This window comes from Lissotriton vulgaris, chromosome 7, assembly GCF_964263255.1.
Source record: "Lissotriton vulgaris chromosome 7, aLisVul1.2, whole genome shotgun sequence".
NCBI classification, from domain to species: Eukaryota; Metazoa; Chordata; class Amphibia; order Caudata; family Salamandridae; genus Lissotriton; species Lissotriton vulgaris.
Window position 1 is genome coordinate 1337421339 of NC_141695.1, and position 27560 is coordinate 1337448898.

At 49.7% G+C, this 27560-nt stretch overlaps 1 protein-coding gene across 1 annotated transcript in view; it reads right to left on the reverse strand.

Moving 5' to 3' along the window:
* Nucleotides 1-27560, reverse strand: part of LOC147703646 (polyserase-2-like) — a 1078318-nt gene that overhangs the window by 986571 nt on the left and 64187 nt on the right. Inside the window, exon 2 of the mRNA XM_086929536.1 lies at nucleotides 2982-3148. Within this exon, the coding sequence (XP_086785662.1) occupies nucleotides 2982-3148 (167 nt within the window). The remainder of the gene's footprint in view (nucleotides 1-2981; nucleotides 3149-27560) is intronic.

The window sequence follows — 27560 nt, forward strand, 5'->3', positions numbered from 1 at the left end:
ATCTTTGAATCTCTCCAATGCAGCATCAGCCTTTTTCCCAATAAGGCCCGAGCCATCAAAAGGCAGATCCATTAAGGCAGCCTGGACATCAGCAGAGACTTCGGAAGTCTTCAGCCACGCTGCTCTACTGGTGGCAATAGAAGACCCCATGACTCTCGCCACAGAGTCAGCTGTGTCCAACTCACTCTGGATGACTTGCCGAGTATCAACAAGCACCTCATTAAAATTCTGCCAGTCCTCTTCAGGAATTTTAGGGGTCAACTGTTTCACAGAATCCATCAGAGCATGGATGTAATGCCCCAAGAGGCATGTGGCGTTCGTTGACTTAAGAGCCATGGTCACTGAAGAAAAACCTTTCTTTGCTGATTGGTCTTGTTTTTTAGATTCTATGTCTCCAGGCTCCTGAGGGAAAGTACCTGCAGATTTTTTAGAGCAGGCTGCCTGTACCACCAAGCTCTTTGGCAAAGGATGAGAAGATTAAAAGTCTGGGCCTCCAGGAGCCACCCTATATCTTCTTGCAACAGCTTTCGAAACTGCTGGAGCCATAAGAGGCCTACTCCACACCTCCAAGATTGGCTCTGTCAAAGCTTCATTAAAAGGAAGCATAGGCTCCACCACTGAAGATGGAGAGTGGAGGACTTCTGTTAATATATTTGACTTGTACTCCGCAGTAGGCAGATTTAAATTCAACAGTTCTGCTGCCTTCTTGATGACCATATGAAATGGCACCACATCTTTTGAAGGGGCATCTGGGACAGAGGATAACTCCCAATCCAGAGACAGTTCCAATCCACTAGCCTCCCTTAGGTCATCAAAGAAATATTCAGATTCCTGCAGCTCACCTTCCATCTCCACTTTTCTGTACCTCTGTTCCTCTAGAAGTCGCTGAGCCTCATGTCTAGACCTCTCCTTCGGGAACGGCGTCAGTGGATCCGCAATCGACTCCGATGGAGCCGGCGTCGAGCTCGGAGCGGAAGGAACTGGCCGCTGTACTTGAGGTCAAACTGGAACCAGCGCAGGTGACGAAGGAATTGGCGTCATAGACTTCGGCGGCGCCGAGAGATGCCAAGGCGATGTCGGAGCCAACATAAATGGCATGAACAGCGCCGGAGCATACGTCTGGGGGACTCCCAGATTAAAGGCCATCAGACCCATGGGACCAACCAGTGCTCCAGAGGAGTACATGGCTTTCGTAAAGACACCATACATAGCATTTAAATACTGTGTAGGGACTTGTCCCGGGCCTGGAAATGGAGGGTATGAACCCACAGGCTGCTCTCGAGGAGGCACCGGATTCGTGTCAACCTGTTTCCTGGGTTGGTGAGTTGGACTCGTCAACCCGCAGGTAAGGGAGCGTCTTCCTCTTCTTGAGTTGGAGTTCGAGACGGCGTCCGAGAGGGATTCGACACCGGAGCAGGCGAATGCTCCGGCGACTCCATGGGCGAAGCCTCACCTTCTGGATCCAGAACATGTGGAGGAGATACACCATCCTTACGTCGTCTTCTACCTGGCGACTTCGGCCTCAAATCCGAATCCTTCCCAGAATTGTGTCGAGATCCATGCTTCCTCTTCTTATGCTTCTTTTTCGTTAACCTAGAAACATGCCCGATGACAACCTCAAAGACGACCTTGAACGGGACCTCGACCTCGACCGCCTCGATCGCGGCTTCGAGCTCATCTTGTCCTTTTCACCCTTCATCTTGGCAACCAGGAGCTTCGCCTCTCTTTCACGAAGGGCCTTGGGGTTCATCTTCTTGCAGTATGGACACTCTTGGACATCATGGTCTGAGGACAGGCACCATACGCAATCTTCATGCGGGTCCATGATTGACATCATTTTCCTGCATTCTCCGCACGGCTTGAATCCGGTCTTCTTCGAGGACATCTCGACAGGAGACAAAGAAACAAGAAAACACTGAAAGCAACAAACAGTAACAGAGTTACTCAATAGTTACAGAGGATCCCTCGAAAACCGTTAGCGTCGATGACGCGGAAAAAGGGAACTGATGTCATCACGCCGACGGAGTCCTATTATGGAGTCAGTGACGTCAGCGGAGCTGCGCGTGCAGAGCCTGCGTTCTGTGACGTCGTCCACGTCGGCGTGAAGAGCTACAAAATAATTTCTGAATGTTGCTGACGCAGGGGGATATTCACAAGGTGAGGAATCCACTGGCATATGTATCCATCAGAAAAATATTGTGCAAGTTCCTGCGCCACGGAACGTCACAAAAGTGGAGTCCCGGGGGCGCAAGGGGCCTCATAAAGGCGACCAGGGCGGAAAATCGGCGGATGGTCTTTCCGTCTGCCGAGGACCCCCAGCCATAATAATATGGCGGAGGGTCACTCCGGCACGGATGGCGGGCGGATCACTCCTGCCACCGCCGGCCTCGCGGGGGCGATCCTCCAGTCATCCTTATGGACCCCTTAGTCTCTTAACAGAGTGTGAGGGGCATTTCGTGGACTGTTTGTGAGATGGCTAAAACAATCTTCCTTACCATACTGCAGAAGCACACCCTAAGAGAACTTTCAGGATGTACTATCACCCTTGTCTGACATCACTGAAGTTCCTACACTGAGTCAAAGGTTTTATAGGATAAGTCCGTTCTTGGGAGCTGTTAATCTCTATCATCACGTCTTAGCATCTGAACTCCCAAGGTCTGACCCTCAGGGCATGCTCCAATTGTTTCATACCTGAGAACTCCAATGTATACTGACCTTCCAGTGTCAATATTTACAACATAGTTTCATACCTCAGCAAATCTTGATACATGGATTAGGACTTGAGAGTAGAGATGGAGTCAAGAGTACAGAAAAAGCTCAGATTAGGACAGATCTTGTAGATTTCTCAGGTATAGACATGGGGCAGCAAAACAACATTTTCATTGTTTAAATTGTGAAGAAGTAAGAATCACGACAGATGAAAATTCCAGTTTTGTACTCCCTACACCTCCAGTAACCGCCCACTGACCTTCAATACTCACATAGCATATTCCTCGTTCGCCATCCTGGGAACCAGCGCAGATCATCCCTGGTTGAATAATGTTAGTCAGACCAGATATGTTGTGTAGGTTGAAGATACAGTTGCATTTGTTCCACTTTATTAGCTCCATTTCCACCTTCTGCAGTGTTCGTGGATAAGGAAGGCTGGCTGGGGAGAAAAATGAATTAATGTTCTATTTTGCTTTACAGCTGAATGGGTCTTTAGCAGTACTTTCACCAAGTACTGTTAATCAGCGAAAAAGCACCCAACAAATCAGAATGTAGACAAAACTCAATGTTTGTGAGTGAGAAAACTCTCTATATGTGAACAAACATGAGAACAAAATGTGTGGCAGGGATTAGGGGATATCAGGTGGGGGGGCCAAACACAATATAAAAAACGTTACTGCTGTGAGCCCTGTCCTTGCCCAGGCCTTCAAGCCCACAGCCAATCCCTTATCGGATGTCTCAATATAGTATGGCAGAATGGCTGGAACTGAAGGACCCACACAGCCAAGTATACGAAAAGGGGTTAGCAGCAGTGATGGATGTAGCCCCAGGCATAAACTCTAGGAACTCAAAAGAATCTGAACTGCGGTGGCGGCCTAAGTTGTACAAAGTTTTATCCTTATGGGAAAGTGCCCCTTTTTTGCCTGAGGATTTATGCTATTTTGACAGAAGAGCACTGGGTTCCTGCTAACCAGGCCCCCAGTGCCAGATCTTTTTCCCTAAAACTGTACAACTGTTACACGATTGGCAACATGTTTGGCACCCCTGTAAGTCCCTAGTAGATAGTACCCCTGGTAACTAGGGCATGGGGACTAAAGAAGGTGCCTAAGGGCAGCAGAATGTATTGTGCCACCACAAGAGACCCCTCACCACACTCATGCAAACTGCCATTGCAGGCTGTGTGACATGGTGCATACAAAAGTGAAAACACAAAGCATCCCCCCCCCTGTGTGCTATGCATGCAAACACTGCATGCAATAAATGGTAGTCAACCCTACAGCATGCCTTACAGTCCTAAGGCAAGGTGCATTATATTACATGTGCGAATAGAGTTGCAGAAGCAGATATGCCCCTTTTATGTATAAGTCGATTCTTAGACATTGCAAGTGAACAGAGTATATGTACTGGACACAGAGGCTAGCACTTAGAGTGCCCCACCTGTCCTATTTTTGTCCCCCTTGTAGGTCCTGAGGACAACAGTGAGCGCCTTAATGCATGAGAGCCAGCCACCTACAAGCACTCTGCACCTGAGCTGTCCGGTTGAGCCTAAGGAACCCAACTGTTCCCCCATGCTCCTAGAACCCTAACGATCTAAGCCCCCCATTGGGAACTCCCGGTTTGCAACCTATTTCCAAGTGACCCACCCCTCCATTTTTCCACTTAATGTGCAAGGCTACCAACCCATCAGCACCTCTGCACCTGGACTCACCAGGGTAGATTAGACCAATCTAATGGTGGAACTTTGGTCTTTGTCCCACTACCAACTCACGACCGAATGGGGCCCCACGGAAAAGTATTCAAGTATACACATGCAGTGACTGTTCTATCTCTCATAGGAAAGCATAAAAACGCACTGTTGGTTAACATAGCTAAAACTGTAAAAAGTCTACTACAAAAAGTACTTACCACTTTACGAAGTTCTTGGTTTCAAAATATAAGAACACCAGTTACTTTTCTAAATGAATGTGGATCTTCTTTTTGAGTGTTTGCATATTTTATTGACTCTGTATCTGCAACAAGTGTCTAACACTCCTCTCTGGTAAGCCTTAGGCTGCTTGATCACACTACCCTAGATAGAGCACCTTGTGATTGCTAGAGTAAGACCCTGTCCACTCAAAATGGATACCTGGGGGCATATTATCAAGGGCCTTATCTCCACTTTTTTGGCTTTAAAAGCCAAAAAAGCGGAGATAATATTTTCGCCCTATTTACAAGGCGGTGCTAACATGCATTAGCATATGTTAGCAGCCGTTTTCCCGACGCCTCGCTCTGCATCTCTAATGAGATGCAAAATGGGCATCACTGGGCGTAACCCTCACTGAATACAATGTAAAATATCGCTATGTGCACATTGTGATACTTACAAGGTGGCCCACAATATGGTTAGCGATTTTAAAATCCGCGCTAACTGCGGTTTTCGCTGAAAAGTAACGTCTACTGAAAACCTGACTTGCCTGTATTATCCAATGGCAGGTGGATCATCAGGCTGAGTGCATCCTGGCCTATCAACAACGTTTTTGCCACTCCTGTGGACTTTTTGCTGGATTTCCGGCGATATCCCCCTACAATGCCGCTATTGCCGGTTGATGATATGCCCCCTGGACTCTTCACACAGCATACCTCTTTTGGTATATTATTTAAAAAGCCAGCTTCCTACAATCCTTATGTGTACACTGACACAGCTGTCTACCCTGGGTTCTAAAACATTACAGGAAACGTTCTCATGCAGTCATCTACTAACAGTATTACTTAGAACCTTTTAGAAAAACAAGTTGCTCCATCTTGATTTAATTAATTTTAATGTTTGTAATTTCAAACAAATACCCGGAACTTGGCACTGCTCTGAAAGGGTAAATGATAGGGGGGGAAACGAAGGACACTAATCGTGCTTAAAAAACAGTTTTGTAAAACTTTTCTGAACTTATATGAGGAAAGGAGCCAATTTCACCTCCAGAGGCAAGCGTTTCAATTTTGAGCTGTACATTTTTTTTTTAGAACAGATTTAATTTGTCATATGTCACATATATTGCATAGCTCCGGAATCCGGAGTCTGCTGCACACATCAATAGATCAGCAATAACATCTTAGACTTTTGTAAAGGAACTAACAAACCACCCCCTCCCCCTCCCCCCGTTTGCGCTGATGCTGCCACTAATACACAGTAACGAAGACTTAAAAGAGCATACCAAGTCAAACGAAACACTCAATCCTCCCCACCAACCAACCACCTGTCAAATCGTCGGGAGGGCGTCCCTCTCTGGCGGCGGGTCCAAATCCATCCCGCGATAGTACGCCCATCTCTTCCAGATCTTAAAATGTTTACGGGGACAACCCCTAGCCATAAATATAGGTAGCTCGAGTCCCATACAAAAGTCCATGCCTTTTTTCCATGCAGTCAATGGCAGAGCTCGAGGTGCCTTCCACGCCTTTGCAATGTCCCTCTTCACCAGTGTGAGGCCCTACAATAACAGGTGACGCTTGTACCTATTGCCCCCAATCCCTTCCATCACATGCAGCAAAGCCAATTTCGGCGTGCGCGGGAGCTCCCAAGCCAAAACCTCAGACAAACAGGCAAACACCCCACTCCAAAATCTATGCAACGCCGAACACCCCCAGACTGTATGCAAAAGTGTACCCTCATCTGTTCCGCAGCGGAAACAATCAGGGGAGCCAATCATTCCCGCCCTCCACAGGCGCTCTCGGGTAAAGTATGTGCGAAGTAGATATTTGAACTGTACCAGGTCTGTGCAGGTCAGTGGAGCAGTTGTGAACTAACGTTTGGTAGATACGTGAAATTTTCTTATCAGGTAGTTCACCCATAAACAACTTGGCCTCTAATGGACTATAATCAGGGAGGGACCCTAGGTCAGTCAGGTGAGGCATCAGTGCGTGCCTAAACTGTAGGTATTTAAAGAACTGGGATCGTGGCATCCCATACTCATCCTGTAGGTTCTGAAAGGACTTCAGGGTAAGACCTGACATTACATACCCCAGGAAGGAGATACCTATGGCGTTCCAACCCCAGAAGCCCTGCAGTGCATCTAGACAGTGAAGACGTCCATTCCGCCAGAGAGGAGTCTCTCGGGTCAGCACGTTCCATCACCCCATCCTGCTCAGCGCAAGCCTCCAGACATAGAATACTACCTGCGTGGCGGAAGGAAGGCACCTTCAAAGCAATGCGGAGTACAGCAGCGTATGCACGGACGCTGAGCCCACCAGGTGTTGCTCGACCGCGTAGGCCGGGTCCCCCTATCACCGTACCACCACTTGTTGAGAACGAGTAAGTGCACCGCCTGATAGTAGGAAAGAACATCGAATGTGGCCAGCCCCCCGGTGTAAGAGGATAAAAAACATGTACGCAGAGCCACCCTTGCGATCCCTCCCCTCCCACAGAAACCCACCCAGCGCCGAGTTGACCTGTTGAAACCAGCGGGGCAGAATCTGGTATGGGTGATTTTGCAGTAGGAACAATAGACGGGGGAGCGCCACCCTTTTAAAGATGGCCGAATCGTCAGAGGCATGCGGGACCAATCCTTCAAGTCTTCGCGAGTGCGGTCCAATACCAGGGTCAGGTTGCGATCTCGTGAGGTGACTGCCGCCTCCGACAGGTACACCCCCAGTTATATTTCATCCATCCAGATGCCAGCTGAGGGCCAGAGGCCCAGGCTCCCACCCGCTGCACTCCACCCAAAACCCACAACGTCAATTTGCTCGGGTTCATATAGAGGCCGGAGGTTTCACTGAAGATCTGCATAATAAGTAGTGGCCGCGGCCCTGACCGATCCAAGTCTTTGAGAAAGAACAGGACATCATCAGCATACAATGCTATTTTGTCGGTGAGGCCCGGCGACCACCTAAAGCCCTTGAGTTGAGCGTCTATGCGCACCCACGCCGCCAAGGGCTCCATGGCGAGCGCAAATAGGTAGGGGGAGAGGGGACAGCCCTGTCGCGTGCCCCTCTGGACCTGAAAGGAGCGAGAGATTGCTCCCCCTACTCGCACTGACGCCGTGAGGTCTGTATATAACAACTGCAGATAGGCCATATTGCGCGGGCCAAGATTGAGGCGCCGCAGCAGGGCAAACAGATATACCCAGCTCAGGGAATCAAAGGCCCTATCCATGTCTGCTAAAAATAAAGCCGCTGGCTCCCCCAATCTCTCCCAGGCCGATATCGCGATGCGAGCATGTCTAATATTGTGACGAGTTGCCCTCCGGGGCATGAACCCGGCCTGGACGGGGTGGACTAGATCCGCTATGTGGGGCTTGAATCTATTAGCCAAGGCCTTAGCCTGGACTTTAGCCTTGGTATTGAGTAGGGATATAGGGCGGTAGGACGCATCGCTCTCGGGGGGTCTACCCAGTTTTAAGAAGACCACCACCTCTGCGTGCCTCCAATCCGGGGGGAGCAGGCCACCCTCGCACGCCTCCTCCACGACTGGTCGAAGATGTGGGCCCAACTGCACAAAAAACCGCCTGAAAAAATTGCACGGAAAGCCATTGGAGCCGGGGTCCTTTCCGGGGTTCAGCTCTCCCAGGCTGCACCCAGTTCATCATCTGACAGGGGCCTATCTAATTGCTCCCGCACATCGTCTGAGACGGTCCACGGGGGAAGATCGTCAATAAACCGCTGGATAACATCTTCCGCAAGGCATTCCTTGTGCGCATAAAGATCCTCATAGTATGCTGCGAAGCTCTTCGCGATGGCCGGAGGCTCAAGAATAGGCACCCCCTCCGAATCTAATATTTGGGGCAACGGCTGAGCATGGAGAATGCCCTGGCACAAGCGGTGGAGTATCTTGCTTGATTTATCTCCCCACTGATACACCCAACTTCACGTGGCTAGCCAGGCCTGCCGTGCCTCCTCCATCAGTGTCGCATTGTACTGCTGCTGAGCGAACACAAGCTGTCATCCTGCAGGTCGGCCACCTGCTTCCCGACCCCTACGCTCCAGTGCCTCCATGTCAGCCTCCCGTTGCACTAAATCCCGTTGCCGCTCCCTACGCGCCGCCGCACACCAGGAGATATCGACACCCCACAACGTGGGTTTTAAAGCCTCCCAAAGGGTAGCCGAGGATTCAACTGATCCTAAGTTAGACACTAGGTAATTATCTATTTCTTTGGTCAAGTGCTCCCTGTACTCATCCTTCTGCAGGTGCCACCCCGACATACGCCACCTAAATGGCTGCCTGCCCGGACCTATTCTGAACGTTAGGGCTACTGGCGAATGGTCTGACACTGCTCTCGGCAGAATTGTAGCCGATAGCATCCTATGTGTCAGTCCCCTGGGGACAAAGATGTAGTCCAGTCTGGAGAATGAGTCATGTACTGGGAGAAGTAGGTATACTCTCTGCATGGGCCGTGCAAATGTCTCCAGACATCAGTCCAGTCAGGTCCTGTGGCCAGGGCATGAAGTTTAGTGGATGGGCCCCCGCCCCGTCAGTTGCCCCGCTCCTCCACCTATTGCAGCCCAGCTCCATCACATCGTTCCATTCCCCCCCAACCACAGATAGGGTATCTGGCATGTCACTTCAAAGCGACATAAGTCGCTCCACCAGGGTCCACTGTAACGGCGGTGGAGCGTAAATGCTGCCCAAGGTCAACCTATCTCCCCCAACCCTACCCTGCACTATGATGTATCGACCCTGCGTATCAGACCAGAGTTTCTCATGTGTATAGGAAACCCAGCGGTGTATCAGGATCGCAACCCCCTGCGAGCGCCTCGTGAACCCCAAGTGGAATACCTGATGGAATCCAAAGCGTTGCAAGCATCGCACCTTCGTACCAAGTAAATGGGTCTCTTGAAGCAGGAGTACATCAGCCCAGGCCCTTTTAGTAAACTGAAGAACCGCCCCACGCTTCACCTTATCCAACACCCCGCGCACATTCCAACTAAGTATGCGCAGGGAGCCAGGAGCTACCCGCCCTCCCCCCCTGCGTTAGACATGGTGGAAAAACTTCACTTAAACTGCAGGTGTCTCTGCGACTCAGCATGCAAAAAATGTGGCAAACACACAGCATCAAAACATAATCAAGCATTCCCCCCGACCCTAAATCCCCTCGCCTACCCCCCACCCCCCCACCCCCCGTACCTCACTAACATGGAAGCACCTGTCGCGGTCGGACCGTAGCCAAGTCCCCAACGGGGGGACAAGAACCACCCCCTCCAATGGATCCCCAAATAACAACCGACAACTTCAGGACTTCACTCCCACCCACCCACTACTGCGGGGCCAGGCTCCCAGCCCTGAAGAAGACTAGCCCAACTAGACATCCATACATAACATACTTTGAGATCAGTTCAGATGTCACATGTTTCATTTCACAACTGGTTGCTGCTCCGGGGACGGATCCTTCTGCCGGAGCGTGGAGCCAGAACGAGATCTGCGTCCGGATCGCAAACTGCTGTTGTGTCGTTGCTGGCACCTGAGGCCTCAGCGGGCCATCCCACTCGAGGAAGAGTCAGAATCTCTTCCCGACGGCGTATGGACTCGTATCTTAACTGTTTCATCTGTCCATTTAAATACTTCCTCTGGAGAGTCGAAAAACAGTGTGCGGGACTTGTATATGACCCTCAGCCGAGCCGGGTATAGCAGGGCGTATTGAAGTTTGAGGCCCCTGAGGCGCTCCTTCGCTGCTAGGAAGGATTGGCGCTGCTGCTGCACTAGACGTGTGTAGTCTGGGAACATGAGGATGGTCGCGTTATCGCACGTGAGGGAGGCCTTGACCCTCGCCTGCCTCAGGATGGTGAGGCAATCCAAATAGTTCAGAAATTTGGCGATAATCGGCCGCGAGCGTGACCCAGGGGGGGACTTCTGCATCAGAGCCCTGTGGGCCCTCTCCACCACGAAGCAGCGTGAGAGCACATCTGGAGGGAGCCAGCCCTCCAGCCACCGGGTAAGGAAGCGCTCCACATTATCTCCCTCACAGCCCTCCGGAAAACCCACGAAGCGTAGGTTATTCCGCCGATCCCGCCCTTCCGCATCATCGAAGCGCATGGCCAGGCCTTTTTGTATTTTCTCCATGTCCACAACCTACTTCTTTAGGATGGACACATCATCCTCCACCTCCGTTCCAGTAATGGGCTCGACTGCATTCCTCAGGTCCTGACAAAGCAACATAACGTCCGATCCCACCACCCCTATCTTGGCGTCCAGCATGTCCCTGGACTGGGTTATCGCCGCCAACAGCGCCACGTTGTCCGGGGCCTGGTTCTGTGACCCCGACCCCCGGCCACGTGGCCCACCTCTGTAAACTTATCGATGGTGCCCTGCTTGGTGTGGCCGCCACCCGTGCAATCCCACGTCATCGTGGCACAGCCGGTCTCCCCAAACAATAGATCTCCTCCCCACGGGTCAGCCGTAACCAGCAACACAGGAGCCAGGCAGGACGTCCCTCGCTCCAGTGGACACTATCCGATGGGCCGCAAGTAGGCTGTGTCCGGCGCGGCGGGCCGCAGGGGCAGCCTGTTAGTCACTGCTGCACAAGGGCTGTGCGTCCGCACCCCCCTCCGCCGGCGACCACCTATGTAGGAGGATGACCCCAGCCAGGTCCAAATTTCAACCCGAGGCCTCCACACACCGTTGGCAGGTCCCGCTGCAGTTGAAGGGAGGAGCCCCGTGGAGCTGCCGCCCTACAATGAACATTGCCACGGCTGGACCCGGTACGCCGCCACTGGTTCACCTCTGCTCAGGCTCTTCTCTGCCAGACCACTGAGCCCCTCCGCTCTCAACCACCACAGAGGCCCGATCCGGCCACCGAACCCTCCTACCGCCGTGGTCAATGGCCTCCAAGGAGGTACTGTCTAGGAGGGGGGAGGGGGAAAGAGGCAGGAAGGCGCTCACTGCCCCACGCATGCCTGCTCCTGCCTACTGCACCACACCAGGGTCCAGGTCCCTCACGTCTGGCCCTCGGGGCACCACAGTCAGGCTACCATCGTCCCGGGCCTCACACGTCCAATTCGGCAGGCCCGACCGGCCCGCCTCCACCAGGGCTCATGGGGGCCACCCAGCACCGGGCCGCCACCAGAGGTTTCACCGCCCTGGTGAGAAGATGTCGGGAACCCCTTCGTCACAGCCTCCACGGGTGCCCGAAGTTCCCCAAAATGGCGGCCGCTCCCGCCGGGCCTCTCCGGAGAATCCCGCGACTAGGCGTCCTCAGGCGCTATGCAGCTCGCCCGTTGGCTGCCGTGGCTACGCCTCTTCTCACTCCTCTGTCCCGGGGGCCACTCGCACACAGGGGCGCTGGAGCAACAGAAGCCCCGACCGTGCCGGCTGCACCTCCACTGCTGCTTTGATCACCAGGCGCACTCCGCCGGGCTAGCAAAGTACAGGAGGCCCCGGCTGACTCCATGCCGGCACCCACTAGGCCGCTCCTCGGCACCGGAGCTAAGCACGTCCTGCCGGAGCCGATGTCCGGCAGCTACCGCCACCGGAGGATCACCCGGAGGCCAGGTGATGTCGTGAGGATGTGCCGCTTTACCCTAGATGTCTAGGGGCAGGATAGTAACACAGGATATTTATCGGCTGGCCGGAGCTCGCTCACAGCACGACCGCCATTGTTGCTGGCCAAGCCACGCCCCCTGAACTGTACATTTGAAGAGGTTCCTGCCTTCACCAATCTGTAGGTGGGCACTACCAAATCTCTTGCTGAACTGGAGTGAAGGATCTTGCTTGGGAGGTACCATTGATTCTGTCTTTAAGATAAGCAGGGCCAAGGCCATGGAGTGCTTTCTAGGCTGTACACAGGACCTTAAAGGTTATACGCTTTCTTACATGCAGCCATTGCAGTTTACTAATGGCTGGGGAGGCCAAGCCATGTCTGGAGACCTTCATCAGCATGCGAGCTACAGAGTGCAGGAAAACTTGAAGTTTGTTCAAGGATTTGTTTGGCAGGTTTTGAAATAGACTGTTGCATTAGTGTAGTCTAGACAGAACTAGTACAATAATGGACAAGTTAGTTATTTTCGGTAATACCTTATCTGTTAGAGACATGATCTAGCCACAGATTCCTTACCTGTAAACTTAACAGGCGTAAGATTGGATCAGAAAGATTTTTCTTGAGCAGTACCACTGCGCTCCCATAGATGGCGTCAGTCCACTCCACGTGACGTCGGTGGCAGCGTCTCCGTCATTGTGATGTCTGCATCATTTATATAGGCACTACCTCGGCGCCCTGAAGTGAGTACTTTTAATGGCTTTCCACGCCAGAAGCACTGAACCATGAAGTTGACTGACTTTGGTTTGTTTATACAACTAGGGCCCTGAAGGGAAATAGCACTGTGAGAGGCTGACTTAGTATATGATGCTTATTTATTTAAGTGTAGCACCCTGCACTGATCCAGGCAACCCTTATGGTGATTTTAGTGGTTTTAGACAACCATAGAAAGCTCTTTAAGTGGCAGACTTCATGCTTAGTCCAGAAGGAGTGTAAAGCAGCTTGTTTTATGGGTACTTAATCTTATGGTATAGGTTTAGTGAAAAATAATCACAGAGTGTAGTTACGTAATGTGTATTTTATTACAAGCACTCACTAACACATTGCAATATCTCCAACCCAGAGATATATTCACAATACACACAATACTTTGATAATAGACAGGTAAGTCGCACAAATACACAGTGGTCTCCAGGGGAGACAAAACAATATACTAAAATAGTGGTATGCGAACCACGACCTAGGTCAAGACTGGACCCAGAAGAGGTAGAAGTGTTGGGGATCCACGAATCCACCCAAGGTAAGTACCCAGGATCCCCCCGGAGGCCGTGTGCAGAGCGTGAACACAACTGCAGGATCAAAACAAGTCAATGGGTAAGTCGCAGGTTGCCATTTTAAAGAAGAAGGACCCTTCCTAGTGGACCCTGAAAAAACCCTGTGGAAGATGGGAGGTTGGAGAGTCACCCCACCTGTGGGAACCCCAGTGACCAGGATACCTACACCAGGGAAGCCAGGTGCATCGGTTTGAAGTGACACCCGAAACCACTGAAGATCACAATAGAGGACTTCAGGAAAAGTGCAGCTGGAGATGAAGATGAAGGAGTCCGGAAGAACTCAAAGGTGTATGCAAGATGAGAAGAACCTGCAAGCAGAAGGGACAGTGTCTATGCCAAATTGGGCACGGGAGAAGTCCTCAAATGTCGATAGTTGCAGGAGAGTTGACGGTGCCCTTGAAGTTGCAGATGTGCAGACCAGCGACGATGTGGAAGACCAGGAGCCACTCATGTGCTTTCCCATGTTGGATGTCGAAAGCCAGGGGGTCAGTGTCCGGCAGGGGCACCAACAAGCTTTGGCAGTGGCAGCCAACGTAGTCGTCATAAAAGGTGCAGTGTTGGGACCAGCAGGGTCCAAGTGACTCATCATGAGCAGGTAAGTCATAGTAGGCCCCACTGGAGACAAAGAAGACTCTCCCGAGAACCCACAGGCCAGAGGGACAAGAGTCACAAGAGGACCTCAAGCAGCTCACCAATGAAGAAGGCCCACGGTGCAGAGGAAGTGGTGAGGGTGAAGTTATTGGCTGCAGGAGTTGCTTAAGGTTGGAGCTTCTTGGAGCCCAAAAATCTCTGGAGGAGAGAGTCAACAAGTCTTGGAAATGGCAAGTCGACGTGGTGCACAGGGATTCTGTTCCAATGGTTACGACGAGGAAGACTGGCCTCAAACTCGGAATGAAGACAGTGCAGGCCTTGAGGAAGTTGCAGAACCACCGCCTGTGTTGCTGAGCCTTTTGGATTACGTGGAAGCCCAGGATCAGCAGACCAGTCATCTGAATTGTGGTGCCTGCGGATGCAGGGGAGTGACTCCTTCACTCCAAGGGGGATTCCTTCTGGTGTCTTGGAAGTCCAAAGGCCTTGTGAAGAACCTGTTTGGAGCATGGGCACAGGGTTTGCAGAAGATTGGCAGGACTACGAGACCAGAAGCAGCAGGAGTCTTCCCATCTGCAGTCTCGGTACCCAAAGCGAAGTTCAGCAAAGTCCAGATGGTTGAGTTGAAGTGTTCTTACTCTGAATCTTGTCCCACGATAAATCTAGGGACCCACCCACAGGTAAGCCCTTAAGTATTTGCCTTAGAAATTGATTGGGACAATTCAGGGGTCCCTCCCAGAGGAGGGGCTGGACAGTGGGGAGGATACTCCCATGTCCTTTGTCCAGTTTTGCACCAGAGAGGGAGCCAATGGCTGCCTGAACTGGAGTATGCATGGAGGGCGCAAAATATGCCCTTCAAGCAGTCTCAGTGGCGCTGGCAAGCGCCCCACCTGCCCCAATACATTAAACCCTGTCTGGTAGGTTTTCACACCGCTCTGTGAAAGGATACCTTTTATACCTTTTTTTCTGCCTTCCCATCCTCGAGCTTGGCTCAGCAGCAGGAAGGCAGAATCCTGTCCCTGGTCAGCAGAAACCCTAGCTTGCAGTCTGGGTCTAGAAGACTGATAGTGGGAGCACTGAGGGCATCCCGGAGGAGCTTTATAGTACATGGCATCATACCTTCCATACCGTTTATGGTGTGGGGGTATGATTCCAACATGTTTGATACCAAAAATGACAGCGTTCGTTACAGCCAGTTTAGAGATGGTCATTGCATAATAACGCATGGCCACTCTATATGTCATAATGGCTGATGCACTTACATCCCGGGAGAATGGACTCCGAAGGTTGTAGGGGTCTCCTGCTCCTGCAGGGGCACCTTCACATTTTGAACCAAGCACCCTGCCTTCAGGATTGAAAGGCCTGTCTTCGGGGTAACTTACAGGTTTTAAGTATAGTGACCTCAGATAAAGGGAAACCTATATCTGTTGTATGTGGTGCTAGCATCACCTTACACAGACTGCAATGGCAGGCCTGGAGTCACATTTGAGTGGTCTCCCATGGGTGGCATAATCCATGCAGCTGCCCATGAAAGACCCCTGGTGTACATATGCCCTAGGTACCTTAGTACCATATACTAGGGACCTACAAGGGTATAACAGTAGCCAATCTGGGGGGTACCAAAGTACTCACCATGTCCAATTTAGGGAGGAAGCACAGAGACTAGTTAGCAGGATCCCAGTCAGATTAGTCAGAAAAACATAATGACACCAGCATAGAGTGGGTGTGACCATGAAAGCAGATCCTCCCTTTCTATAAGCACAGACAGCAATAACTGATCCTCAGTGCGGGGAGGATGGGTGGGTCAGTAAGGAATCTGCGGCTAGATCATGTCTCTACCAGACAAGGTGTTACCGAAGGTAAGTAACTTGTCCATCTGATAGAGACATCTAGCCGCAGATTCCTTACCTGTGAACAGATACCCAAACAATACCATCCACAGAGGAGGGACTGCGGAAAAGTTAAATCAGAAAGTCCTGTAGGACAGAAAGGCCAAAGAAGCACTCCCTACAGACCTGATTGTCTAGGCAATAACAGGGATGCTCACTAAGTCACCTGGCCGATGTCAAGGACCAGAAAACCACAATGGAGAGCCCTGGTGGCAGCCTTAGCTCTGGTAGAATAGGATCCCAGGCCCTCCAGAGACTGTTCCTTTGCCAGAGCATAGCAGATCTTAATGCAGAAGATAGCCCATCGGGAGATGGCCCTGTTTTGCACAGCATGTCCCCTCTTTGCTCCAACGTAGCCCACAAAGAGTTGGTTGTCCACCCAGGACTCTTTATTGTGGTCAAAGGTAGAACGGTAATGCTCTTTTTGGATTCAGACGGCGGAGACGTTCTTTTTCCTTAAAAGGATGTGGAGGAGCATAAAGGTGGGCAAGGTGACAGATTGTCCAAGGAAGAAAGGTGTCACCACTTTAGGTAAAAAGAAACCCTAGTGTGGAGAACAACCTTGTCAGTTAAGGAGGCTGAAAAGAAAGTACCTGCAACTCGCACATCCTCCTGGCAGAAGTTATTGCCACTAAAAAGGCTGCTTTGATCGTAAGCAGCCGAAGAGAGCAAGTGTGCAGTGGCTCAAAAGGTATACACATTAGGTAAGTGAGAACCAAGTTAAGGTCCCACTGGGGCATGGTAATGTGTGAGGGGAGAAACAGATGTCCAAGCCCCTTCAGAAATCTACTTACAATGAGTACTTGAAGAGTGACGGTTGGTCTAGCAACCGTAGAAAAACAGAGAGGACCGAAAGGTAACCCTTCAGAGTACCCAGAGCAGAACCCTGCTAGGCAAGAGATAAAATAAAGAGTAGTATTTCAGAAAGGGAAGCAGACGGGGGTCAATAGACCGTTCTGTACAATATTTACAAAACACTTGCCATTGGCAGGCATATATTGACTTAGTGGAGGTACACCTGGAAGCCAAAATAATGTCACACACTTCAGGAGGAAGGTCGAATGCTGTCAACTGTCAATCTCCACATAAGGAGGATGAGGGTTGACAGGTTTGGGTGGAGGACCCTCCCCTGCTGCTGTGACAGAAGATCCTTCTGAAGGGGCAGCCTGATTGGAGCATCGATGCACATCTGCAGAAGCTCAGGATACCAAACTCTCTGTGCCCAGTCCGGAGCCAAAGGAATGACTTGGTGCCCGGTAACTCCTGAGCACTTTAGGCAGGGGTGGTATGGGCGTTACGGCCTAAAGGAGACCTGTGATCTACTTGAGGTGATAAAAGTATTGCTGAGCTTGAACCGCCTTGGAAACTCCACGCGCAAAACTGTTGACATTGCACGCTCTCGACAGAGGTGAACAGATCTGGCCAAGGCTCTTCCCATCGCTGAAGGAGTCCGGATGGAGACGCCACTAATAATCTGCTAGAAACTGATGGCTGTGTTCATCCGCCCTGATGTTCAGGGTACCAGCCAGGCGTTGACTCACTAGGGATATGCCCTGCTGTTCCATCCAAGTCCAGAGGAACAGAGTCTCTTGACTTGACTCTTGAACCTACACCTCCCTGTTTGTGGCAGAACCACATGGCGGTGGTGTTTTCCGTGAACACCAGAATGAGCTTTTCTTTGACAGGTGGTGAGAAGGCTTTCAGTGCCAATCGGATCGCATGGAGCTGCAACAGGTTGATGTTGAGCCCATAGTCCTCGTGCAGTGGCTGTGGAACCTGCACCATCTTTTAGCTAGGATAGGGTTGGCACAGCTATAAGCCCCTTCTGTAGCCACCAATAGAGCAACAGGCAGACACAGGACTGGATGACATTGAGAGACCCAAGGACTTGGCCGTAGCCTGTGACTCCTTGGAGCGTTCTAGTGCCACGTCCGGCCTATCTCCAAAGAGACGAGAGATATCAAAGGGCATGTCCATTTGGTTGCCTTAGACTTCCCAAGAGAAGCCAAGCCGCTATAGGGACCGCCCCTCAAAGCTTTAGGAGCCATGGCCCGGCAGTCGGAGCCTAGGTTCGGGTCGCGGTCGTGCTCCAGGCACCAAAGACACATGAGGTGGGGATCCGTGACCGACATGAAGTGGTTAAATGCGCTGCATGGTTTGAATCCTGAAGCCTTTTTAGACATGATGGATTCCTACACACTGAAAAAGGTCAACAAAAAGTGGGAAAAAGTCTGTCAAAATATGACAGGGGGTAGCTCTCTTCAACAGATCTGCACTGGCTGGCGCAGAAAGAAAAGAAATGATGTCAGCGTTCTGAGGTGGCACCTATAGTGATGAAGCGGGTGTCATGATTACAGAGACGACCACCAACGCCACGCAGAGTTGGCTAATGCCATCTATGGGCGCACAGGGGTACTGCTGAAGAAAAATCTTCTGAGTCCAGTCTGACGTCTGGAAAGTTCACTGATAAGGAATCTGCGGCTAGATGTTCTTTAGCATGTCAGAGGGTAAGAACTGAGCAATTTTCTTCACAGAGCACAAGAACTAAAAAGAAGCCAAAGTGACTATTCACTTGCACTTCGTATGACAGTCGGCTGTCAATTATGACAACAAGATGTTTTAACTTCTGGACTGGCAATAGAAAAGGGCTCAGTTCCTCCAGCCACCAATCGGGGGGGGGGGGTCCATATGGTTGGATTGTTGCCGACCAGAATAACATTAGTCTTTGATTAAATGAGTTTTAGGCAATGTTGATCCATCCATAGGCCCACTGCACTCATGCAGCTACAAAAAATCACTTTGCCTTGTGTCAAACAATTGACTGCCTGACTAAATGGAGCCCGAAACCTAAACCTCTAAGTGTAGACTTTGCCACCAATGTGAAGAAAGCTTGTCTCAAATTTTAGCGATCTGTCCTATACTACTAACTGAACGCAAGGTTCCGTTTGAAAAATCTTTTACCCTCATGGTATTAGATAGTTCCGACATGCATTACTCTACTGTTTGAAGGGTGAACCCCCAAGGGATTACAGCCTTCATAAAATTCATTATAAAAGCAGACAGGCTGTTGGCAGCTAAAGGATCAATGACTGCTCTTCAGTCAACACAATAAACAATTTGAGATGTTAAGACACATTTCTGCCTTAATTTGTGTATTTTGCATCAATATCTCATTTTTTTACCCCAGGAAATAAAGGGAGTATGAATGTATATCCATGCCGAAACAACCTACACTAGAGCACAATTTCATCTCTGCACTTTACAGCGAAATTTGCGCCAGCAACTTCTCACTTTAGTTTGGAAGTAAAGAAGAGACAATATAAGATGCTGTTAGAAACCTCTTACAAGACTTTTAAGTAATATGAATATAAGGCAGCCTCACAGCTAGCAGTGTCAGTTCTTCATGACTACCTGTTTTTTGCACTTTATATGCTCGCTTTGCACCAGCTTTCTTTAATTTTTTATGGAAAAACCAGGAGCATCAATATCAGGCGCTGAAGTGGCACATATAATGGAACAAGAAAGTATCAAAAGACCAGTCCGTGCACTTTCTTTTAACCTGTCCCCCCTCTACTGCTAACACTATTTGTTTGTAAGAGCCCCCGTACAATCACCCATTCATTTTTAGAATCAAACCTTTTCATTGGCCTCCGCAACAATCACCGCTTACACAGGAAGTCGCCTACAACCCAGACAGGGCCGGCAGCGTAGTTCAGAATGTTATCAGGGGGTCTGGGAGCAGTCAGAGAATGCGTTGGTAAGGTGGGAAAGCCAATTCTCTGATTTCCTTGAATGGTGCGGAGTGGAACTGTCAGAGCATTGGGAAGCACCAAGATTGTGTAAGCTGGAAATTGAGAGATCATGGTCCTGAAAGCAGTCTCAATGTCATCTAGGATTTGTTCCCAGTATTTAGTCAGATTTGGGCAATGCCACAACCCCGCCAATAGTTTCCAGAGCACTTCTTATTCCACTTCCGAATGCGGGTGTGGGTGTAGTACCAATAAGAAAAGACTTTATATGCCATTTCTGTGTACCCCGCAGTATGTGACCTGTGGTGCGCTCAGTAATAGATGTCCTCTCACTCTTTGTTTGACAGGCTTCTACCTATTTCCGCTTCCCATTGTGTCTGCTCAGGAGTTCTAAGGTTCCGGGCTGACATAGTCAGGTGGAGATATATCTCAGTGATTAGCTTCCTGTCATCCGCTTTGCGACCCAGCCTCTTCTCAAATGGTGTAATTGGCCGGCCAGCTTTGGCAAGAACTTTGGGCCTAAGCAGCCAATGCCTCAGTTGTGTGTGAGTGAACTGGTCTGTCTCTAAGAGGGAATAGTCCATTTTGAGTTTGACGAATGTGAATAGTCCTTTCTGGTCAAAGAGGCATCCCATATGTTTACATCCGCCTGCAATCCAGCGTCTGACTTTATCAAGTATCATGTCCGGTGGGAAGTCTGGATTCGCAAATAAGGGCGTCATGGGTGATGGGAATGAGGTGAGTCCTTCGGTGATCGTCAACTTGTCCAATACTTTAAGTGTGGGATTGTCATGGGTGGGGAAAAGAGACCCCAAGCTCTACAGTGCTCTACAGCCATGCCGCTCTCCATATGTGAGAGCCTGCCACTGTTTGGTCCATGAAAATCCAGTGTTTCTCGGTGAGCAGGTGATTCCACTCCAATAGGTACCTAAGGCGGGCTGTTTGATAATAGAGCTGGAGCACGGGCACCGCCAGACCACTGTTTTGTTTTGAATTCTGCAACAGTTTCGCGCAATAAACAGACCACGCAGTGTTTAAGCGTAAAAGGCCATTTATTAGACCAGGCTGCATAATCTTACATAACAATAAGCATCAACAAATAAATAACTTCAAACCCCAACACAACACTTCACTTCTCACACGCTTCACCTGTTCCACCTCATCACAACCACTCCATGCCCCATACCGTACCTCATCCATATCCACCAATCACCTGTCATCCTGCCCGATCCTTGTGTCCTTCCAGTCATGCCTCTGTCTGCCATTCAAACTTCCCCCCCAAGGGATGGGTGTGCCCGCTCTTGACCCCCCTCTCCCTTCAAAGTACCGCCAACCAGGGTTCCCTGCCCCCCTCCCCCACTGGTCCGCTGTCCCGACGCACACTGCACCCATCCGCACTGACTCCCTGCAACACCAGATCGCCCCCATTCCACAAATTGCTCACCACATCTCTCATCTCCATCATATAATACACATTCCCCAAACGAGACAGGTGCACTCCGTCGTCCCTGAAAACTAAAAGTTCCTCCAGTCGAATTCCTCCGTGCGAGATCACTTTAATGTCTTTGTCACTGCAAAAAGGCCTCATTGCCCTGTTGAGTTTCCTCCGTGCTTTCTCAATTGCCCCGTGCTTCATTGCCCCCATCCATACTTTCCTGGGCACAAACTCCGTCCAGACAATGCAAGTCCCTGCAAGCCTTGACTTCAATACCCCCAGATCCCGCTGCATCAGCTGCTAAAGCGCCAAACCTGACAGCTGCACCAGATCATTCTCTCCCAGGTGAATAATCAACAGGTCCGGGCATCCTTTTTGCGGGACCATTTTTGCGAGCCAGGGCAGTAGTGCCCCCCATCGCATGCCTCCTTTTCCCCACCAGTGTACCTCATGTAAATGTCCTGTACCAAAAACACAAGCGAAGCTGTTTATTAGGAGACTCAGGGGGTCTAATTATATTAAAGATTGAAAGTCCTGAGGATGGCCTTGAATATTAGTCAACAATAAGGCCGAAACGTCGACACATCAGTCCACATCTCTTCTTTTTTTGTCCGATTAATTCTACACAAAGTTATTTTTGGTTATAGTGACTTAGTTTCGTTTTGTTCTAACTTAAAAAGAGTGGACTACAACGCAAGTGGATTTCAAAGAATAATTCTTTTTTTTTTTAAACATGTTTTATTGAAACAATTGACATACAGTTACTTTACTGTGAGCATAGTACAATGAGGAAACAGAAAGTTAGTCAGCTCGTATATTGTCTGTGAGAACGATTATTGCAGCCAAAGTTCCAGTGAGTACAATCATCATTGAGCTGTGCAGTCGGCTGCAATGGGAGTAATCCCGGTGTTACCACTAAATGACATTCTCTCATTACACATCTTTGTGTGTTGCGTCATCTATCCCACCAGAGTATCCGGCCTACCCTGTCGTTCAGGGCGTGCCTCTGGTCGATGCCCCCTGTAATGCCCACAACCCTCCACTTGGTGCTACAGTGCGTCGTTTTCCCAAGGATCTGACCTCTCCGGTCAGATCTGTCACTAAGATCGGTGCGTTGAGGCTGTTGTCTATGAACGCTTCTTGGTCATTGTAGCGGAGCGGTTGAGGGTTGTGGCATGGGTTGCCATGTGACGTGTGTTCATGTACATGTTTATGTACGTGTCTGTCAGCTATGAAAGTGCAGCGCAGTCAACTGGGGGGGGACTATCTGCAGAACCAACCTCCAAACCGAGGGAGGAAATAGTAGAGATATCGGGGATGAAGTGAACATTAATTCAAGGGGGGAAGGGGGTGCTGCATTGCGGTTCCTGTTGTCTAAGTCCCGTGGCCAGGTATCGTGTCTATGCGGGTGGAAATGTTTACACATGTGAGTCGATGTATATGGGTGAGTTGCGGGGGCTTCTAGCTTTGGGGTGGTGTAGTTCCGAGTGTGTCAGTCGTATGGTCGGTCGTCCCGAGCAGGGAGGGGGAGGAATGAGGGGGGGGGGGGAAGAGGGTGAGGGGAGGGAGGGTCGGTGAGCGGGGGGGAGGAACGATGTCAATGGTGACTTCGTGCCCATATATGTGTGCGCCTATCACCTTGTTATTACCATGTGTCTCTCTCCCCAGCTGTATACCTTCGCGCTACTAGGGGGGGGGGAGGGGGTTCGCCCTGTCTATGTTATCCCCTGTTCTCGACAGGCCTTGCTTTCAAAAAATAATTCATATATGTCTTGTCCACTTGTACATTGCTGATTATTCTTCATTCCTTTTTTTTTTAAATTGTACCCCATGAAATGCAAATTTGATATATATAATACTTTTTTCATAAAAACTACTTCCCGTGTAGCATTTTACTACAGTGAGTTGTTACCACTTTGTCAATCTAATGAGTGTTGAATCAGATGAAAAACAGGTTTTTTGATTAATTTAAGTTGATCTCAAAATCACTGTCAGTTAAGTTTGATCAATTTCCTGTTTCTAAATTAGTTTAAATACACACAAAAAAACCCTTGCAAGCGATTTTGCATTTACTATGTCTCAGCCCAAGCTCGCAAGGGTTTATTGGGTCACCCACCTTCATATACTTTGATTGAGAACATGACATCATCTGCGTATAACTGATCAGATGATGGTCCCTCCCAAACAGGATGCCCACCCCCTTAGGGTTGTTCCTCAGTCTCTGCGCTAGAGGCTCTATGTAAAGCGCAAAGAGAAGCGGGGAAAGTGGGCATCCCTGCCTTGCAGCTAGTAGGATTGAAAATCTACTCGACCTAACCCCATTCAATTTAACCCCTGCACAGGGGGCACAGTAAGTGCTCCGGATCCAGCTTTTCGAAACATTTGTGTATGACGGGTGCACTTTATCTATTAGGTGGCAAATGTGCTCTGTGTTATTGCCAAAATGTGGGGGGGGGATGAACCTGCTTGGCCAGGGTCAATAAGTCCCGGCATAAGGGGGTTAAGTTGATGGGCTAGGACGCTAGCAAAAAGCTTCGCATCAGTATTCAAGAGTGAAATGGGTCGATATGAGCTGCACTGCTTCGGGGCTTTCCCTTGCTTGGGTATAACTGAAACAGAGGCCACCAGCATAGACTCTGATAGCGTGCCTGAGTCAGCAAATGAATTAAAAAGGCAGGTGTTGGCTTATTATATGTGCTGACTTATGTAAGTGTAGCACCTTGCACTAATCCAGACAACTCTTATTAAGATTTTAATGGTTTTAGACAACCTTAGAAAGATCTCTCCAAGTGGTAGTTGTGGAGAGCAGCCTTCAGGCTTAGTGCAGAAGGAGTGTAAAGAAGCTTGTTTTACCAGATCTGAATCTTATTGGTATAGGTTAAGCAAAAAGGAACCACACCGTAGGAGTCTTCCCATTTGCAGTCTCGGGCCCAGAGGAAAGTCCAGGGAAGTCCAGAGTGCCAAGACGGTTGAAGATGAAGTGGTGTCTTGCTTTGAATCTTGTCCCACTCCGAATCTTGGGACCCACCCATAGGTAAGCCCTTAAGTACCCTAAGGAAAGGGTTGGGACGATTCAGGGATCCCTCCCAGAGGAGGGACAGACAGTGGGGAGGATACTCTCATGTCCTTTGTCCCATTTCATGCCAGAGCGGGAGCCAACGGTTCCCTGAACTGGTTTGAACTGGACTATGCCACGAGGGCACCAAATGGGCCCTGCAAGCAGTCTCGGTGGTGCTGGCAAGCGTCCCCACCCTGCCACAATACACTCAACTCTGTCTGGGAGGTAGGTTACACCTCCCTGTGACAGGATATCTATTTTTATGCCTTCCCCTGCTTAAGCTTGGCTCAGCAGCAGGAGGTAAGAATTGTGCCTCTGGCAGGCAGCAGCCCTAGCTTGCTGTCTGGTTCTGGAAGACTGGTACCAGGAGCACTGAGGGCCTCCCAGAAGAGCTTTACAGTGCATAAAATCATACCTCCTACACCGTTTACGGTGTGGGGGTACAATTACAATATGTTTGATACCAAACATGAAAGGGTCGTTACAGCCAGTTTAGAGATGGTCATCGCATAATGATGTATGGCCACTCTATATGTTGTAATTGCTGATGCACTTACAACCTGAGAAAATGGACTCTGAAGGTTGTAGGGGTGCCCCCTCATTCAGGGGCACCCTTGCACTTAGAAGTGAGCACCCTGCCTTCAGGATTGAAGAACAAGTTACTTACCTTGGGTAACACTTTTTCTGGTGGATACAGTATCTGCCTGTGGATTGCTCACCTTGTGAATATCCCCCTGCGTCAGCAACGTTCGGAAAATTCTTTTGTAGCACGCCGGTGTGGACGATGTCATAGGAGCACGGCATCGCGCGCGACTCTGACTGAAGTCATTGACTCCTTATTAGGCCTACGTCGGCGTGATGACATCAGTTCTGCCCTTTTTTCCATGCCTTCGAGGCACTCGGACGGACCAATGACAGTAGATATATACATATAAAGTGTACATATACAATATATATATATATATATATATATATATATATATATATATATATATATATATATATATATAATTGTATATATATATATTACCTACTGGCGGTCGCCAGTAGGTAGTTATAGTTAGGATCTACTTTCCATAGGAAAACCGCAACATTCTATTGGGAAATACTTTGGCGCCGGTGAACGAATCTTCGCAAATTTCTCCAAGAAAATGGCTCGCTCCGTTCCGCTCCTTCCCTGAAAGTTTGGGGGGGATTTGTCAAGTGGGGGCCGAGATAAAAGGGGAGTCCCAAAACGTGTTTTCCCCATGTTAATTTCCATAGGGCAGTCGAACTCACTTTTAGCCCGAACGGCTGAATGGATTTGCACAAAACTTGGCAAAATTGTAGGGACTGGTAGCCCGAAGTGCCTTTGCTATGTCTCAAGATCTGTGCTCCAGTGGTTTTTGAGTAATTTAGGTTAAAAAAAATATATATATCTATGGCAACGCCCCGGTACGCGCACCGGGGAGCGCTCCGGGCGCGCCACGTGAGGGGCGCACGGAAAGCTGATTGGCTCTCGGGTGTCTGTAAACATTCGAAACAGTCCGGAGCGGCCGCCATCTTGTGTCTCGGTAAAATCGAGACACAAGAGGTGGCAAAAACAAAGGGGCAAATCACCATAAGGGGGCAGAGTAGACCCCCCTGACGCCCCAGGGTTTGATGTGGGGGCCATAAAAGGGCCCCGCTGGGCAAAACAATTTTTTTTTTCGATTTGCGCGGGGGGAGTGCCCGGTGCGCGCACCGGGGAGCGGACCGGGGAGCGTACCATGAGGAAAAAAGAATGACAGAGTTTTTAAAAAATGAACCCTTTTTTTATAAATTGGAGGTAGATCTAAAAAGAACTGATTTTTTTATTTTTTTTGTTGTTTTATATTTTTTTTATTGTTTTTTTAACATTTTTTTCTTTTTTTGGCTTTTCTGAACATTTTTTGTTTTTTTTGTATTTTTTAAGGGGAGAAACAAAAAACAGGGAATTCAAAAGGGGTTTAACAGGAGCAAAAAAAAAAGCGGAACAAATTAATGTTTCCTTGGGCACTTGTGGTTATCCCAATCACGATTAATGTAAATGTACATGTATTTATATAAGCGCAAATCGCCCACATCGTAGGCATCTATGCGCTTGCTTAGGGAACCCGTCCTGGTATTCCCCTGTGAGATACCCCGGCAGGGTATCCACAAGGTGAAAGCCAGGCATCCCGCCGCGAGGGGCCGTTGTGGAGATTAAGCAAGCTATTGCCCAGAGTCGCAGAGTGTGAACCCGTGAGTCGAGTAGGCACCAGAGCGAGAATTATCGAGTCAGTGGAATTATTGAGCCCAACCCCCGTCAGGGCGGGGAATTGAACCCTGGTCCGGGGCCGATCTCAGCTTCCGGGTCTGCCGCCTCTAACCCCTGAGCCACACTTCTCCAGTGTGATGTATTGCTCTCCATAGCATATTGTTTGTCCACAAAAAATACAAACCATTTTAAAATTTGAAAATTTGGTTTGTATGGTGGAGCATGTCTCCCTAACTTTCGGTCCTGATGGGGTGGAAACATTAGTTTGGGAGGTGCTGGCAGAAGATTGGACAGGGTTTCTGGCCAGTTCCCTGACCTCTGCCCTAGCATAGTTATTTGGATGCTTTCGAAGCATATTCCTGATCATTGTGTGGTTGCCGAAGGAGTATTTTTTGTTGGGATTCCCCCTTGACCGCTCCTGATGACAGATTAAGCAGGTTGCCTTAGGTGCATTTACTTTTTTTTTGTCGTTGGGAATTGAAAAAAATTGCCAGATGATGTGCTCTTTTGGTTTGTAGGTAACATTGTCCTCTCGGACGAATCTACTCTCCTCCTCCTCCTTATCCTCCTCCTGTTCTTGAGCTCCACCACTGTGAAGTTGTGGAGGTCCTTGTGGTGGTGGTGGTCCAGAAGATCCAGCAGCTGCACCTAATGTAGCCATTTTCGACTGATATAAGTGCAGGTCTTCCTCTCTCAAAGCACAAAGGTAGAATAAGGAAAAAAGGTGGGGGCTTTCATCATTTGGAAAAAAAAATATCCTGAACCAATGAAAAGTGTTATTTTTAGGTCACATGACCAGGGGTTTCATCATTATGAAACCAAAACTGTTATGAACCAACGAAAAGTGTTATTTTTAGGTCACATGACCCGACGCGCCTACGCTACGCGCCCCGGAGCGCGTCCTGGGGCGCGCCCAGGGGCGCGTCGCGTAATCGCGTTGAATGCTTCTGGGTGCGTTTACGCCGTGCGTATCACGCGGACGCGGCTACGCGATACGTCACGATCATGTTTTCGTTTGCAACATTGGCGCTAACGGGACGCTCCCCGGTACGCGCCCCGGGGCGCTTCATAATACTATGCTTTCCGGGGCGCGCACCGGGAGCGCTCCGA